Source organism: Aspergillus oryzae, chromosome 4 (assembly GCF_000184455.2).
Source record: "Aspergillus oryzae RIB40 DNA, chromosome 4".
Taxonomy (NCBI): Eukaryota; Fungi; Ascomycota; class Eurotiomycetes; order Eurotiales; family Aspergillaceae; genus Aspergillus; species Aspergillus oryzae.
The window spans coordinates 3,476,566-3,493,980 of NC_036438.1; the positions used below are offsets into that span (position 1 = coordinate 3,476,566).

The 17,415-nt window shown below is 47.6% G+C and overlaps 5 protein-coding genes across 5 annotated transcripts; 2 read left to right on the forward strand and 3 right to left on the reverse strand.

The window, feature by feature from the left end:
- Positions 1 to 6,313: 6,313 nt before the first annotated feature.
- Positions 6,314 to 7,723, forward strand: AO090102000383 (uncharacterized protein; the record flags this gene model as incomplete). The annotated part of the gene is made up of 1 exon (XM_001822522.1): positions 6,314 to 7,723. One exon carries the CDS (start codon positions 6,314 to 6,316, stop codon positions 7,721 to 7,723), a length of 1,410 nt encoding a protein of 469 aa, XP_001822574.1.
- Positions 7,724 to 8,525: 802 nt separating this feature from the next.
- AO090102000382 (putative cytochrome P450) lies at positions 8,526 to 9,988 on the reverse strand (the record flags this gene model as incomplete). The annotated part of the gene is made up of 2 exons (XM_001822521.3): positions 8,526 to 9,820; positions 9,880 to 9,988. 2 exons carry the CDS (start codon positions 9,986 to 9,988, stop codon positions 8,526 to 8,528), a joined length of 1,404 nt encoding a protein of 467 aa, XP_001822573.1.
- Positions 9,989 to 11,511: 1,523 nt separating this feature from the next.
- Positions 11,512 to 13,278, reverse strand: AO090102000381 (cytochrome P450; the record flags this gene model as incomplete). The annotated part of the gene is made up of 5 exons (XM_023236853.1): positions 11,512 to 11,683; positions 11,732 to 11,898; positions 11,966 to 12,076; positions 12,140 to 12,451; positions 12,520 to 13,278. The coding sequence occupies 5 exons, from the start codon at positions 13,276 to 13,278 to the stop codon at positions 11,512 to 11,514; spliced, it is 1,521 nt and encodes a 506-aa protein (XP_023091788.1).
- A 1,281-nt stretch (positions 13,279 to 14,559) lies between these two features.
- AO090102000379 (thioredoxin family protein) lies at positions 14,560 to 14,945 on the forward strand (the record flags this gene model as incomplete). The annotated part of the gene is made up of 2 exons (XM_023236854.1): positions 14,560 to 14,582; positions 14,651 to 14,945. The coding sequence occupies 2 exons, from the start codon at positions 14,560 to 14,562 to the stop codon at positions 14,943 to 14,945; spliced, it is 318 nt and encodes a 105-aa protein (XP_023091787.1).
- A 359-nt stretch (positions 14,946 to 15,304) lies between these two features.
- Positions 15,305 to 17,146, reverse strand: AO090102000378 (uncharacterized protein; the record flags this gene model as incomplete). Its single annotated transcript, XM_001822518.3, has 2 exons — positions 15,305 to 15,732; positions 15,796 to 17,146. The coding sequence occupies 2 exons, from the start codon at positions 17,144 to 17,146 to the stop codon at positions 15,305 to 15,307; spliced, it is 1,779 nt and encodes a 592-aa protein (XP_001822570.3).
- Between the last annotated feature and the right edge of the window lie 269 nt (positions 17,147 to 17,415).

A 17,415-nucleotide genomic window follows, 5' to 3' on the forward strand; every position in this document is an offset into this window, starting at 1 on the left:
TGAGGACGTTCGGCCCGCGAACGATGACCGCGGCGGTTGTCCGGCGAACACTACAAGATAAGCCGGCCATTTCAAACGAGTCTGGTATTCCTCGCCGTTTCAACGGTTGCGGTGCGCAAGCTTTGTCGTCTCGGATATGATCTCATTGGTACTGACCTTGTCGTACAAGAACAGGCGCTGGCCGAGGAGGATACTAATATATTAATCCTACGGATCCGGCCACAACTAGTATCCATTAGGCAAATCGGAAGTTCTCGGCGAATGATCGTATGTCGATCTATTTGGATGCGGTGGCTTTGGTCGCGATGGATTTTCGCTGGTGTTGAGCATTTTGTCAGGGTTGTAGATTGGGGTCTTGCATTGGGTTTTGAGTGTATAAAGACTATTCTGGACTTGGTCGGGCTTATTTATCTGTACATAACTGAGTATACGGTTGTACGTATGTACAGTAATCAGTTTAGATTAGATTTTGCTCAGGCATAGCACTTCTTTATCAGTAGTACCCTTTAGGAATACGATATATCTTCGTTTTCCTAGCATTGCGATATGTCTATGATATCGCTCGTCTAGATCCGTCTATTGGATATTTTGCCACTAATAGTAACATCCTTAATTGACATCTGCTGGTTGAATAATAAATGTCTTATTATAGGAAACTCTCAAATGTGATAGATCATCTTAGGTCTTGAGTAGTCATATGATTTGGTGGTGGACACTGAACTGTGGAGCAGACATCTTCCGACACGCAAATAAGATAATGTATCACTATGTTACCACCGTTTAATTAGAGAGTCTCTGCATATTAAGTTGTTGATGCTCACCAGGGAGCCGAGGTATCATTCCGCATTTCAATAGTAGTTATCACATTGCAAGATCTGAGATTGTGTGGGATAGATATCGAGAAGTGCGACGAGATAGTGGAAACGTGTCAGCATAATAAATAAAAGTCTCATGCTAGATCAAAATCACAACACAGGCCTTACTTATAACAGACAAGAAAGAGAAAGATAGTAAACAAGAAAGACATGTCTAACAAGCGCCGTGAACCTTGACGTATTCAAGACAGTGGACATGGATGCTCTTAAACACGGCAAGCAAAGCAACCAGAAATTAATGAACAGTAAGAAGTCATATCCAAACACAAAGGAAATTTGAAACCATCAGTGGAAGCTAGACAGCCAAACTTGAACTTGAAGGCCACATGGTCTGCCTCCGATTATGTGAGTCTGATAGCTCTAGGCTTTCAGCATCATGATTTCCATGGCCAAGAAAGGCTGCGGGTGGAGCTGCAACTAAGTGTCTTTCATCTTCTGTATGTCGTGTGCTATTCTTTCCAGAGATTGTAGTTCTTGTGTTATTGGCACACGAAACAAATGCATTCGCAACCCGCTCGAAGACCGGACGGAGAAAAGGACTGCTGCTGACAATAATAGCAACGCCGTTCTCGAGAATGGTCCATACATGGCCCATTAATCCGCTATAGAGAATATCTGTCGGGTTTAGATTCGCTATCACAACAGGGCGTAGAATTCCGAACACCATCGGTCTATTCATGCCGGAGGAGAATTGTCAGAAACGGGGGGAGAGAAACTGATAATCCAGATAGCTTACAATATCCCCGTGCTGAACACAAAGGTCAAGGCCACCCTGGTTGCTTTCGGCATCTGCAGACTCCAGAGCGTGGGAAATGGGAGTACCAGGATGAATAAGTCAACGAGGACGTCGAACGCGGACAGGAGACCATAGGCGACTGAGAGATTCAAGCAGTGCCCTTCCTTGGTGACTAATGACCAATTTAGGCCGACCGAGTGGCAGAAGATCATCGCTATGAATATTGTTGCTATTGTCCATAAGGCAGACATCACCATCAACGTGCGGGCACTGAAAACTAGAAGCGGCGTGGAAAATATGCGCGCGAGGGACCAGCAGATGCTAATTTTTACCAATCCGAGAGATATGGCGTAAAGAATCATTAAAGCGTAATATATCTGAGGCAGATGAAGAACAATAATATGAGCAGGAGGACGATTTTATGGAGCTAATCGATGTATGCTTGTGATCAGAGCACCTGATTGAGGAACACTAACCTCGATCAACGTGGTTATATGGTAAATCTGCAGTTGCCATATGGGATGCCCAAAGCCTCTCGCAAACACTAAAGCTACGATTAGATCAGATAAAACACCTTTGCGCTTCACTTGACTCACTTGCAATACTAAGGCAGCCGACGCCTTGGAAGCAGATCTATTGATGCAATTACGGTCAGAAAAACCGTGCTTAGATAGGATGGACCATGTACGACCTACCAGGGACACAATATGTAAATAATCTTCTGGGAAAAGCTTCTGTCCCCTCAGTTGTCTCGAAATAATTCGTAACACAGTGAAGACAATGGCCAGGAGCATAAGGAAGACATCCATTATAATTATTCTAACTCCCTTAGAGGATGGAGGGATGATATCACTTGTAAAGGCGAAGGGATTGCTCCCGATGCCTGTCATTAGACCTGTAGCTGACCCCGAAGATGAGTCCATCCCGCATGAGTTGATACACAAAGATACAACACATAGGACTGAAGAAGTGTCCGTATATAAGTTTATGTACCAGCTTCCATTGCTTTCTTGTCAAGCGTGGGGGGTGTTCAAACACACAAAACTTGCCAGTCTGAGGCGTCAGCACTTTAGCTCGATGTTGTGGATTCGTGCGAAGTTGCGCACCGTCGAAACAGGGCCATAGCTCAGCTCAAACTCCACTAGAATTAAGTTACCTCGCCCAGCGGCGAGCTACTATCTACTAGAGATGCGCTGCCAGGTATTGGCTGGAAAAGGAAATGACAGAAAGAGAATCATGCTACTAGAAGCAGGTGGAGACATTGTCGTTTCCGATTCTGTTTAACGGCATGGTTAGCGGCCTTATTTTTTAGCAGTTAATCAATCATTTCAACTTATGACAGCCGGAGAGCACTTCCGGTTTCAACATTTATAACTGGTATTACAGGATATTATAGTAGCCGGGTTTATAGTTAAGAGGCCTAGACTACATCACTAACTTGGAAATTCCGAACCACAGCGGTTTGGAAAAGACTCTTGAACAAGCGAACATTTTATTTGTCCATGCTGTATTGCGTTAGATAGTTCGCAAGATACCCACGACTTGCAACAACTCCTCTCATTTTTCTCTCTTTTCAGTTCCTGGAGAGTTTTCAGGGTGCTTACTCCGAGTATAGGATTGCTCCACACTTAACGGGCCCCACTTTCCATTTCACAGATCCAGTTGATAATGAGATAGATCACTTCATTCTCCGGCCGAAATCGTCGTGTTTTAAGGTTCAGATTTGTGGCAATCAGGCATACACGTGCCCCAATCACCCTCACAATGAATACCACATGTTGGAAGGTGGTGAAAACCATGTGCCTAGTCTAAGCGAAGAACGACGGATAGGACACGGATTGCGCAGCAGTTGGGAAGCTTCGAAGCTTATTTGGTACTTTTGCGCTGCATTACTCGTGCGAGCAAAGGAACTACACTACGGGTATTGTAGAGAACAAGCTGGGAAAACTGACCTACTAACATACTGCATGCATCCGAGGAGTATGGAGAGCATGAACGTTTGAGGAGTCAAGCTATCATCCCAATTCTCCAGCCGTTTGAGCTCTATGAAGAAGGCTCCCTATGTTAGTCATTGAAATAGTTACCGGAGTGCTCCTGTATTTCCTTGCGTACGACCTAGTCCCGTTTCCTATAAAAGATGATGTCAAATACTTGGTCATTAGAATAAAACAACTGACATGAGCCAAACCGTTGAACCTTTGGTAACCCCACAGCATTACCATCTGACTGGAAGCGTGTGCACAGCTCCTTAAGGCGATCATCAGCCTCACAGGAAAATGGCCAGCAAGAGAATAGACCCATAACTAACAGTCGGTAGCCCTGATCCGGCTATAAACAACTTATGCGGGACGGGTCCTAGTGTAGGGATGGTTTCCCAAAGGTTAAGCGCCCTCGGCATGCCTGAATCAACTTGCCTTTAGCTCTTTTGTGCAGGGTTTGACATCGACTCCATAGTGAACGATCCCTCTCTGAGCACAGCAACTAGAAGGAGCTTGTAAGTACCGTTCCACCTAGCAGCGGTGTCAGAGTCGCAAGTTCTAAGTGGGTTTTTTTTTTTTCGCCGCAAGTCGAAGAAACAGAAGACCAGGGGTATCTCGTATCAGTGGGGGCACTGTTGCACTAATGAAACGTGGTTGAACGTATTGCGATGTGCGCGTCGGTGGGGATAGAGTGAGCTACAGCCACTGCGAGTCAGTATGCCGAATAACAGGGAAAGTGGAGACAAATAGCTTAACTCTGTTTTCGGGAAAACCTCTTCATGTCGGCAAATAAGTTGCACCTAAGCGTAGCACGATGGGTCGCCATTAGAAAAAGCCGTTTGGTAGACTGAACAGTGAATTTCTTTGCCCGGTGAATGTACTGCACTATTCTATTGGGTTATTTCCCTAGAAAGTACCTGCCTTTCGGCTACTCTTCTTAAAAACGCATCTAACCCTATTCAACTTAATTTCCCTATCTTTTGTCTTTCTATTGAGTAAATAAAAGATAACGCGTTCAACTAGTAAGCCCAGCACAGGTTTCTATTCCCTCCGCACTGTGAATCCTAATCACGTTATACTCATAAGTGTGGGTTGGATATTCCTCGTATATTCGCTTGTTGATCGTAGCCGTGGTTAAGGGATTTACATCTTTCCATTCTAGATGCTTCGGTAGTTTAGAATCCTGAAACAAAGGGAAACACAGCCATCCCCTACCATGATCTACGAGATAACGCTCGGACTCTCTTACATTTCTATCCGCGAATTCTCCATAACTCACTTTGGAGTCGGTGCTGAGTCAAGGCCCCTTAGCCACGCTAACGTTGACATTACAAAAATGGAGCGTAATAACAGTAGTTTAGTTACTATAATAGCAATGAGCCCGTGCGGAGCCTTCTTCCAGTCACTCGAAGACTCACTCGTCTGCTGTAGTCTCCGGTTTTATGAACTGACCCTGACTTTAGCGCGGTCGTTGAAACTAACCACTGATCCATCATAATGACAAGGGTCTATTACCAGGGACTGTTAAAATACTCTTTCCGCACAGGTGCAGCTTCTGGCCCAGTTCTGCTCTCCCTAGGAGCTCAGGTATCGGAGTAGTGAACCTCACTATCCTCGGAACCTCTTGCCATTTAGACCTATCCCGATCTAGCTAAAACAAATACCGAGTCAGGCATGATCCAAATTAACCGACCTAGAGTTTTTTTTCCTACCGTAGTGGAGTTCGTGTGTGCCGATGGTGAAGTTAGGAAGCTGAGTAGTATCTCCTCATCCAAATGACTTCACTGTAGAAGGGTCACGTACACCAATATGTGCATCACCGATGAAGACAATCAATTATTGCGTTATTGTACCTAGCTAGAATTATTACCCGGTTGCACTGCTACTAGTAGGGCGTGCCACTTCTACTGCTGGCAGGAGTAGGTCTGCAAGGCCAGCTACAAACGATAAGAAACCAGGGTTTCCAAGCTTCTATCTTTATTCACGATTGCTTGTTAATTTATCTTACTTTCGATCGCGTATACCTACCGTAACTATGATTATATTGAATCATTCTAAAACAGGAAGATGTTGGCTTTTTTAATCCCAAGACATAAGAAGGGATATATATGTACAACCCTACTAATCAAGGCATGATCTCTTTATCATCACTCGGGCAAAGTCTTCCGCAGGGAACCCAACTTCCTATCAGCTGAGAGAGAAAATGAGTTGGCATATGACCGAAATCAGGCTCGTCAGCCCTAGCTATAACGCTCATTGGGGTCATGAAAGTTTCCCAGTGTGCGGCATCGTGGTGGTAACCTCGCTTCGGAGGTTTTGGTGAAGGGCTGATCATATGTAGGACAAGTTATTATAATCCAATGGCATGCCATCGTGAGCTTTCACTGAAGAGCCCTTTGCTACACAAGGCCTCCAGGTGTAACGGTCGGACTATCTTGGGGTCATTCGTCTATATCGTATCCCATAAATTCCCACCCATCGAGGTCGGGGAATGGCATATACTCGTGACCATTGCAAGTATCCTTCACCTAGTAACTCTCAGTAAGGTACGGCAAGTGATGAAAATACATGCTTCATAGATCCCATTCACACCCTGTTTCAATCAATTCCCAAGAGTAGTCCGCCAGTGTGACCCCTTGCACGATTCATAAATGTGTGTCCTTCCCCCTTTTCCGACACACTCATATGGGCTCTATAAGCCTTTATACCATAGTTGAGTCAATATGGGGCTGATAATAACTACCATAGCACTAGTCCTCTCAGCTCTATCGTGGCTAGACTGTGCAGTCTCTGTCCCTCGCGCCCCTCCCGAGCTCGACCTTTCGAAATTCCAAGACGAGAACATCATCACACGCGATGTATGTATCATAGGCGGCGGTTCCGCCGGCACATACGCAGCAATCCGCCTTCGCCAAATGAACCAAAGCGTCGTGGTAGTAGAAAAAGAGGACCATCTAGGTGGCCACGTCAATACCTACGACGACCCTATAACGGAAACCGCCGTCGATTACGGAGTGCTCTACTACGAGAACCTACCCGTGGTGCGAGATTACTTCGACCACTTCGACATTGAACTGGAGAAAATTTCCATTCTAGAGCAGAACTCCACGCAGCATCGTGTCGACCTCCGAACCGGGACCCCCGTCGGCCCAGCCGAGGGCAACATGCTTCTGGCACTGGCGGCATACACGGCCCAATTACTCAAATACTCTTATCTCAACACAGGCTTTAACCTTCCTTACCCCGTGCCACCGGATTTGCTGCTCCCGTTCGGCGACTTCGTGAAGAAGTATAACCTTGAGGGAGCGGTCGATATCATTGCGATGTTTAATCAAGGCACGGGTGATATGTTGCAGCAGACAACCCTCTACATGTTGAAATATTTCGGCCTTGATGTGGTCCAAAGTGCATTGGGGGGTTTTCTTATACCAGCCAGCCACAACAATAGCGAGCTGTATGGCGCTGCGCGGGAAGAACTGGGCGAGGATGCATTACTGAATAGCATCGTCACTTATACATACCGCAATGAGGAGAGGGAGTACGCGTACGCAGTCGTGGAGACACCATCCGGGGCGAAAGTGATTCGCGCACGGAAACTCATCATAGCTATTCCACCCAGACTAGATTTGCTGAAGGGAATGGATCTGGACGAGTTAGAGCGAGGGTTGTTCGGACAGTTCAATAACACATGCTACTACACTGCTCTCACCAGGATCCCGGGCTTTCCGGAAGACATTCAGATTGTGAACCGTGCAACTGATACCCTTTACCAACTGCCGCCTCAGCCTGCGGTCTACGTGATCAACACCACGAGGGCACCGAGGCTGTTTACCATCCTCTACGGAAGCAAAGACCACATGACGGAAGCAGAGGTTAAGGGTAACATGACTCGCAGTGTCATGCAATTGAGAAACACGGGTTTACAGATTGAACCACCGGAGTTCGTTCAATATTCTGATCACAGCCCTTTCCTATTGACTGTCCCGCCGGATGCAATTCGAAATGGCTTCTACAGACATCTGAATGATTTGCAGGGCCATCGCAAGACGTACTATATGTCTGCCACATTTAATACGCAGGCATCGGCGCAGATCTGGTCATTCATTGATGGTTTACTGCAGACGAGCTTTTAGTGATGTTTGGGTAGACTAGGCAATGGTCATGGTAGATTAAAGTTGTCAGTTATGCCTACCTAGTCGGTTATGGCTAGATTAACCAAAGTTTTATTTCTAGCATATTTAGGTTTTAAAAAAAAAACTTTTAACCAGTAGTTAACCCGGCTTAAAGTTGAAGCTATAAAACTACTCAGCACACAAAAAATGATAAGCACGTGGTCTATATTGTATTCCGGTGAAACACTAGAGTTCGTACAAGGAGATGAAACAGTGAACATCTCGCCGACTTTACGTAGTGGAATGACATGAATGATAAAAGCGATTAATGCTAAGGATGTATAAATAGAAAAGGAGAACTAATATTAGGGAGGTTAAGAACATCACAGGAGCTCTGAACCCAATCGATATGAGTGTACATACTGGAAAATCACTCTCATCCGTGATATCCTGCGGCCCCTTCATTATCTAGGTTCTTAGATGAATAGCTATTATGTTAGTTGACTACTTATTTACAAGATATGAAAGGAAGAGCTTGTCAATGGCAGGAATGTTAGTTATTGCAATGTCAAATATTCTCGGGTCACTTTTGAAATTTGGTGGTGAACATGGCGCTTCTCTCAGAGATTCCTCTGAGCTTCATATATAAGCTTTGAAATCAGTATGATTGATTATAAATATTGTGGTATAACTTAGGCAGTCGCAAGTCATCGCCAGAAACTTATCGTTCCCAAGCACAGCTCGTTCATCCTCGAGAGACATTATTGACATAACAAACAGCATTGGTATCCTAACAAGAATCAAATAGCAGAGGCATCAACAATTAGGCAGCGCGAGCCCTCGGTCCAGTTACCACAAACATCTCCTGCGGCCGCACACTGAATGCTCCGTTGCAGTTCACACCGTCGTTGCCCACCTTATAGTTCGGGTCTGCCAGTTCAAACTCGACATCTTTGAGGATACTGGCCAGCACCATGAAGGACCATTGCCAGGCATAACGCTTACCAATACACTCGCGCTTACCGTTCCCAAAACCCTTCTTCACGCCCTTCGGGAGTCGGTCAAAATTCTCACCGACCATACGCTCGGGCTTGAACGCTTCGGGGTCTTCGAAGACGGCCGGATCACGATTGACGGCCGCTAGGATGGCGATCAGGGCCTGGCCCTTGGGAACTTCGTACTCACCACCGGCGAGCAGGACCGGGCCCTCATTCTCAGGGATAGGTTCGATATTGAAGCCGGGGGCGACGCCAGATAGTCGGAAGGATTCTCGCAAGACACCTTCGGTGTAGGGGAGGCGAGCAAGATGCTCATGTTCAATCCTGACAGAAGGTCCACCGACCACAGCGTCCAGCTCCTCGCGAGCCTTGGCAGCCGCGTCTGGGTTGTTCGCCAGATAGTACATTGCGAAAGCGATTAGGTTGGGTGCTGTGGCACTACCAATGAAGATATTGATGATCTCATCCAGCACCTGGCTGTCGGTCAAACCCTTGCCGGTCTCCGGGTCTTTGCCTTCTAGCAACGCATAGAGCATGTCCTTTTTGTCGGTTGGGTTCGCCCTGCGAGTCTCAACGATATCCTTTCCATAGTCTCGCATAGTCTTGATCCATGCGTTCCATTTACGGCTGTGGAACAGCCAGTTAACTATCCTGAGACGGAAAGGTCGGTGCATCGCCTCATTGGTAGCACAGCCCATGGCTTTGATGACCGCAGGTTCAGGACCCTCCATGATATGTACCCGCTGATCGAAGAAGCAAAGCATGTTTGCGGCATGGTTGCATCGATCCAAGTCGTTCGTCACATTGATACGTTGCCGGGATCCCGTAGTCCATTTCTTGATCAGGTCATCAGTTGTCTCCTGGATGCCGGAGAATACCTGCTCAACAGCTTCCCACGAGACAAGAGGCGCCATTATGCGGTGTGCAATACCCCATGATATTATTTCCTCTGTAGTGTGCTTTGCCGTGAACAAACTGTCATTGACCGCATCGCGGATGGCTAGGATAGGGCCAGCTACGCATTTGCGGAAGCGCGTTTCGTCGCAAACCTCCTCTAGTAGGTGGGCACCGGTAATAAAGACGATATCCTTACCGAGGATATTGATTTTGAAGATGGGACCTAGGTACGGACACGCGGTGTTAATTGTGTTCCATCGCAAAAGGCTCATTGGGACTCACGATAATCCTTGGCTAGTTTGTTAAAGGAGCCCCAGGTATTATTGCCATCGAGATCGAAGACGTTTCCCAGGATGGGAACACCTTTCGGCTTCGGAATCGGCGACGGCATGATGTTCGCTATGTCAGGAAAAGTACAAAAATTCCAATGGAAGGGAGGAGGTTCAGGTGCCAGTGGGCAGGCAATTTAAATTTCCTATCCGCCAGGTGCTCTCCTGCCCCATCCTACACATTCGTCCCCGTTCTTGCCCGTGCAACCACTGGCGCCAGCCATGATTTGTGAAGATTCTTGTGTGGCTGCAGATCTCGGCTCAGCTGAATCTCGCCGATTCGCGCGACGATCTCAGAACAATAGTTTGTGATTTGGCTGGCTGGCTTGGCCGTGAGTCCACTGGCTGTCTCCTAGTGGTCCTACAGCAGGATCGATCGTCGCACAGATCATGGTTCGTCTGGATGAGAGCTTCCTTGCTTAGACAGGGGCCCAATAGAGAGGGCGGCGCCCACTCAGAGTGGAACGATTGTCAGCGCGAGCCCCAGCTGGAGAGAGAAGGGGTGGTCGGTGTGGATGTTTGTTTTGATTTGGTTCCGCGACACGAGATAAGATGGGTTCTGATTTGGTGGAACTCTGATCCACTGCCGCCGCGGACTGTCATGAAGAGCAGACCAGCTCTGAATAGCCGAAGTCAATAATCTGCCGGCCTTTCCAACCTTTTGGATCCCGATCGGCAGTATGTTTAATAAAATAGTGTTATCCCTGCACTGTGTGAGTGAGGTGTTTTCTCGGAGGGGAGGAATGAAAGAACATCGGTATGTACATATCAATCCCCAGAAGGGAAAAAGAAAACCATACCGGATTTACACAAGGCAGGTCAAGTGAGGTCAGGTGCTTTGACTCTTCTTAATGTCAATCACCACGCTTTTTGCCGAAAGCTAACTTTTTCTCTGCACCACCCATCTCCACTGGCTTTTCATTCGTGCCTCACACAGACCACTTTTCATGCAGCTTTCTTTTCAGCCCTCGCTATGGAGCACTTCTCATGTCTATCACTAATTGACCATCGGGTCACAGCACATCATAGGCACTGTAACCGTGTTCAGGCCGGTAGTATCGCAAATAGCTCAGCGACAATAGGATCACTACCACTTGGAGGCAGAAATAAGGTTCCAGTCCGCAGATCCATGCACCAACTAATTGGATATGTGATCATCTGGTCGGCCACAGTTCATATGCTCAGAGCTATATCACGCAGATCTACATGTCAGAGCACACAACCCAGACCAGACCAATATTGCTTTACGACAGCGTCAAGAAAAGTGGACGATCAAGTCGAAAACTCAACAACTTCCAATGTGAGTGAGTAATCCCTGGATGGGCTGTGGAGCACCACTGCATGATGGCCGTCCTTAGCTGTCAAAGCGCCCCATGTTATTGAGTCAGAGAAACTCTATTAACCCTAGTGGTTCGTCTCGACTGCTCCACACCCAGCCACCATACCACATTTCGGTAAGTATGCGACACGTCTTGGTTACTTTGCCTTCTGGAATGATTTGATTTTTGAAATCAGCCTCTTCTTGCCATGTTCACTAATATAAAATATCATAGATGCTAATGACTCAAATACATCGAAAATTTAGTTATATAAACTCCGTCAACACTTTCACCCGTATATTGTTTTGTCCAGGTTTTGTCTGTCCATTGAAACAGTCCCTAACCGTCCTAATGTTCTCTTCGGTAGTTTCAAACAGCGAGAACTCAAATCTCTGCAGTAGTGTAGCTAAGGCTAGGTAGAGCCAAGCATGAGCCATACTAATGTCTGAATTAGCGAGTGTTGTCAATATCGAAGCAAAAGCATACTTTGGCCCTAAACATCCCTGGCTTCCCTTTGAGAAGGGCACAAGATATCTGTCCAAGCTCGAGCCGGTAGTACTTTGCTTTAGCCACCGCTCAGGCTGGAAGACCAGTGGGTCAGGGAATATAGCGGGATCTCGCAGAATAAAATGGCTGGACATGCTCACTGGGGTCTGTCGCTCGTCCAAAACCTAATCAGCCAGCGGAACAGACGCTAAATTGATATGGGAGACTTCATACCCCTGGGGGGATTTTCCAGCCCCTAAATTCCAGTGTCTCCTCAGGCGCAATCCGCGGGAGACGTGATGTGACAACGGCAGAGACGCGAAGCCCCTCTTTAATGACTGCAGTCTTATCCGAAGTGAGTTGGAGTCATGGAAAGGAGTCATGCAATGGAGGCGCTCCGTTGCTCACCAGATACGGAAGTTTTTCAAGCGTGTTCAAGCAAAGCTCATCTCGTGAGTGTGCAGTCTTATCCTGAAGCTCCTCGCGTAGCTCTCGACAGACCAGCGGAGAACGAAGAACATGGAACATTGTGATGGCCAAAACTTGAGACGGAGCGTCAATCCCCGCAACCATCAGAAATTTGGCATCATCAGCCAATCTGTACAGCACCCGCTCCTTCAGAGGTAGTTTCAGATTGTGCATAAGCTGCGAAAAGATGCCATTCTCCTTGACGCCATCCTTGTTCATCGCATACACGTGTTGCATTTGGTTCTCTACCCCCTGAAGCCTGTGTCAGCAACACACAGATTTACATCAGCAGTTCAACCAAATCTTCACACGCTACTTACCTTTTCCATATAATCAATATGCCGCACCACAGGAGTGAGCAGCGCAGTGGCCCACACGGGCAGGAAACGAAAAACAACCACTAGCCAGGGAAAATGCCTCGTAAGGAGTAATTTGCCAAAGGCTCCTGTCACGACATTCTTCCATCTATCATCTAGTCTTTCTCTCCTCAACTCTTCGAAGCACCCGCTCTCCCCAAATGCACAGGTCGAAACAACATCCACAGCAAACGACACGAAATAGGCATGCAACTCCACCGCCTCACCACTCCTCATAGCCTTCTTCATATGCTCACAAAGTAAATCTAACTTTGCCTTGATAACTCCCTCTAAATCCCTCACGGCTTGCTTAGAGAGAAAGGGACTAAGCATTCCCCGTCGCAAGCGGTGGTGATCAGATTCCGGCGTGGCGAAGGTCGAGGTCGGAGCTCCGACAGATAGGAACCAGAGGTACTTGTCTCGTCGCCTGGTGGGCCCTGCGTAGAGGGTATTGTAATAGTCCGGGTCCTTGATATGGAGTTCGTGGGGGTTGATGCGCACAATGGGGCCATATTTCCCGTGGAGGCGTTCGATTTCCCACATGAACTGGCCACCGAGGAGGACATCAAAGAATACTTCGTACCAACCGGTTAGGGCGGCGAGCGTTGGGCCGGGGAATTTGGCGAGCGGGGAGAGGAAGAGACGGTAGATAGCTAGGCTTGCTGTGTAGATTGCCAGTGCTATGCATGTAGAACAGACAGCTTGGAAGAACGTGGGCATCATCTTCTAGTACGGGAGGTATGGTAAAAGTAGAATGATAGTTCTTCTTAGAAGGGACGGCAGATATTAGGTTTTACTAGTGACCACGTAGTATCGGGGACTTTATATGTGATCTTGACAGACTGCGCTGAAGTCTGTGTTACAACATGTCTACCCAACTTGCATTATTCGCCCAAGTCCTGGGCTATATTAGCTTATGACAGTTCTCGAAAGAGCCCAACAAGATAAAAAGCCACGAAAACACCGTCTTCGAAGTACCTCTATGCCCGAGAATATGTGCATAAGGCTCCCTCCAGGATACAGAGACATCATAGCCTCCACTACAATCAAGTCTCAAGACGAAGAAAATGCAAGAGAAGCGAGGACCTCCGGAGACTACAAAAGTCATGGATTACCTGTCTTGCTATTCGGCAGGTTTGGGTAATTTCGTAAGACATTGGCCAAGTATAGAAGAAAGAAAGCACTGGAAGTCGGCATCTAATGTAAGTATTTGTTGTCGATTGAGTTATTATTCCCTTAAAGTATGCATGTGCACAAATTCGTGTCAATTAGTCCTCTTAGGTTCTGATATTGCTACCGAATATGCTCTAAGAAGCCCTGTCTTGACATGCGCGGTACAAAATAACGCTTGATATCGACGTTGGAGAGAAGTACACTAATATACGTATCCAACTGATAATTACACCTCAAATCCCAATCCAACTCCATTTCCTTCACATGATACATTAGACACCATAACACCAATGGAATACAAAACCCACAAAGTCTCAAATAAATAACAACTCCCTTCCTCCCCCGAACCAATCCCGTTCCCTGCTAAACATCCACAACCTGCCAAACAAACCATAAGTCCACAAAACACCATCACAATCTCACAATCACCATTCCCAAAACCATAAACCACCCCCACAGCGGAACCCAAAGCCTATCCGAACCCCAGATCATCCACATATGCAGAAAGTCTAATGTCAGCCTTGTAGCATCATTCAAAGTCTATTCACATTTCGACCACGTCATAGACATTCTTATACTTTTATCTTCACTTCGAATTCATGCGTGTTTGATTGAGGCATATATCTGGGAGGGTATATTTTGTGGAGAGTGAGATCTCTACATCTTGTTATTTATCTTTGAGAGTGTCGGTTCTTATATTCTTATAACAGGGCTGTACTCAAAAACAACTCCCTCCTTCACTACCATACACATTCTACACCTCCTACACATCCGAAGATAGTTACAAGAAGAGAAGAGAAGACTAGAAGAAGAAGAAAAGAGGAAAGCAAAATGACCGTCAAAGAAATCACCTCGTCCGTCCCCATCCCAATCCTCCCCAAACCCCATATCAACCCTACTAAGAAAAGAACCCCAAAAAAAGCTACCCAACCCTCCAAGAAACAATCCAATCCCCCACACCCACAATAGTCGATTTCACAGCGGGCTGGATCGGTCCCTGTCGTCCGATGTTCTCAGCTTTCGAGCAGATCTCGCACACAACACCGTACATGGCGTTTTACCGGATGGACGTGCGGAAGTTGTCGGATGAGGAGATCGCCAAGTTGGGGATTGTGGCTATGCCGACGTTTATGGTTTTTCGGGAGGGGAGGAAGGTAGGGGATTTGGTGGGGGGGAGTCCGGGGGTTTTGGAGGGGTTTGTTACTGGGGTTCTTTAGATTGTCTTTTATCCATTTGGGTTGGTAGAACTTTGGGATTGGGATGGTGGTGGTGGTGGTGGTGGTGGGGGGGGATGTATTAGATTCGCATTTGGCTGGGTGGCTTAGGTTGCATTGAACGCATTGCATCAACTGTTAATATTTATTCATATCGTGGTGGTCAAAGCGGTTATGTACAATCTGGTATTATTGAGTATATATAGCAGACGGCATAAATCGTACAGTCTATGCAGCATCTTGAATCACAAAACCACGCTTGATTGGTATCTCAAAGGCTAATAGCCGCAGAAGTTTATCATATCCCACAGACTCCAAACTCCGTCAATGCGTAGATCGCTCGAATATCACTTGCAAAATCGTTATGGCATGCCGCCCGTCGCGCTGAAATCAAACATCATTTGACTATCCAACAAGATGAACGACTCGTATCGGAGACCTCGTTCCCGCTGATACACGTCGGACCACACCGGGACACTGCTGTTCCAGACGTGTCCGTATCCCTCGAAAAGCTGACGCCAGTAGCATGCTTCGGCGGCCTTCGTCAAATAGCGCTCACGGAAGGTGCGCACGCTGTTGTTGGCAATCCGCTGGGCCGTACTCGGGTCGTCGAGGAGAGGCTCAATCTTGCTCTCAAGATCGCTGAAGTCTCGCTCAACCTCAATGTAGTTTTGATTCGGGCCGTCCGGTACGAGAAGATAGTGATGGTGTTGGATATACTGTAGTTTATGCGCCACGATTACTGAGTTACAGGCCTGACGGTACTTCAATGAAGCGGAATATGATCGGCCTGTGCGGTGGTCGGATTAGTACTCTGGAAACTCAATAAAAAATTACAACAATAAAAACCCACCTTCAACGTGTGCGATAAACATATATCGGCAGTGATCTTCCATCGACATGATATTCGTCCGCTCAAACCAGTTCACTTGCTTGACGTCACCCCACGGCTTATCCCGAGCGGCATCCATCAACGCGCGGCGCAGCTTCGGCGCGAAACTTGGTTTGCCGCGCCAAACCAACTGCGGGGTTTTCTGCGACCACGGAATATCGGCTCTCTTGACACGTTCGACGACTTGATCAAAGGGTCCAATCGAGTTCCGCGGGTTATCCCACGCCCAGAACCCAAAGTCCGGCATCAGCCAGACGCCTTGCTCGGCTGCAGAACGTGCAAGAACCCAGACAGGATTGTCGGAGCTCGTGACATCTTCGACCTTATCCTCCACTGAGAAAACAAACTCGATGTCGCGGCGAGTAGCTCGGTCGGAATCCGCGACCAGCGCGCGATGGATGGAACTCAATGCCGCTACAATTTTTCGTCGATGGTCCTCTTGCTTTGCCCGCGCCGCAACCACATACAGCTCGCCGCGAGAAATAAACGCGCGAACCATACCGAATCCTAAGGGAATGCGATCCAGGTCCTCGGTCGCAAGAGCGCCTTGGGACCGCCAAAAGCTCTCGGCGCGGAAGACGTCTTCGTAGAGTCCCGGGAATGCGGCCTTGCACTGAGGTGTACTGAGACCCTCATTATTTGAATCGCGATCCGAGTTAAATTCCCATTTCGGGGCGGAGGTAAGCTGCGGGACAAGACTATGTTCGGAGCATGACAGGCAGGTGGAGCACTGGAAGGTGGTCGAAGTTTGGCACGCACAGTGTCCGGCGGGGATGAGTTGGGTCAAAAGCGGATGAATATAGTCTCGGTCGGAATTGACGCCATACCAGATAGCGACAATACAAGCGAAGCTCATAAATCCCACGAGGTAAAACAGGTAGAGGAGACCAATTGGTCGCAGGCGCCATCTCGAACAACTGGGTATGGCCATCGCGCCGGCGAAGACGAGATGACGCGTAAATAGATCGATAGCATTGTAGGATAGAGGAAGAAGGAAAGAAAAGAAAGAGAGAGAGAGAGGAGGACAAAATTGAGCCAAGGGGGCAGCGGGAAGGATAAACGAATGAAGCAAAAGGATCAGGGGCCTAGAATGACGGCGCGAGAGGCAATGACGCGGCGATGCTCTGAAACTTACACGGCGGGGGGTTGACAATCCTTCCCTTTTGGTCAATGATGGACAAGCTTTGTGGGGCCTCCCCTCGTCCGACCATTGGTCCGTAGCTTTTTTAACATCGTCCGGCGGAAGTCCCTGAATTTGACTAATTCTTCTTTCTTCTCTGTTACTTGTCGCATTCGTTACTGAGTTTGGCATGTCATCGTAAAAAACTGGGCAAGAAAGCAAACATTGCCCCCGAAAACAAGGTCTCACGATAGAGAAGCATATCCACAAGGAAGAGGCTAGCAACTCAGCCTTGTTAGGGATCCCCTGACACTAAACTACAACGGTTCAAGTACGGTACCGGATACCGCAACCCTGCGAACTCCTACGGGAGCGCCAGCTGGCGGCCAGTAAGATAGCGAGTCAGGCGCCGTCATTGCTCCCGTACCTGACTGTGACATGTATGACGGACGTCCATATGG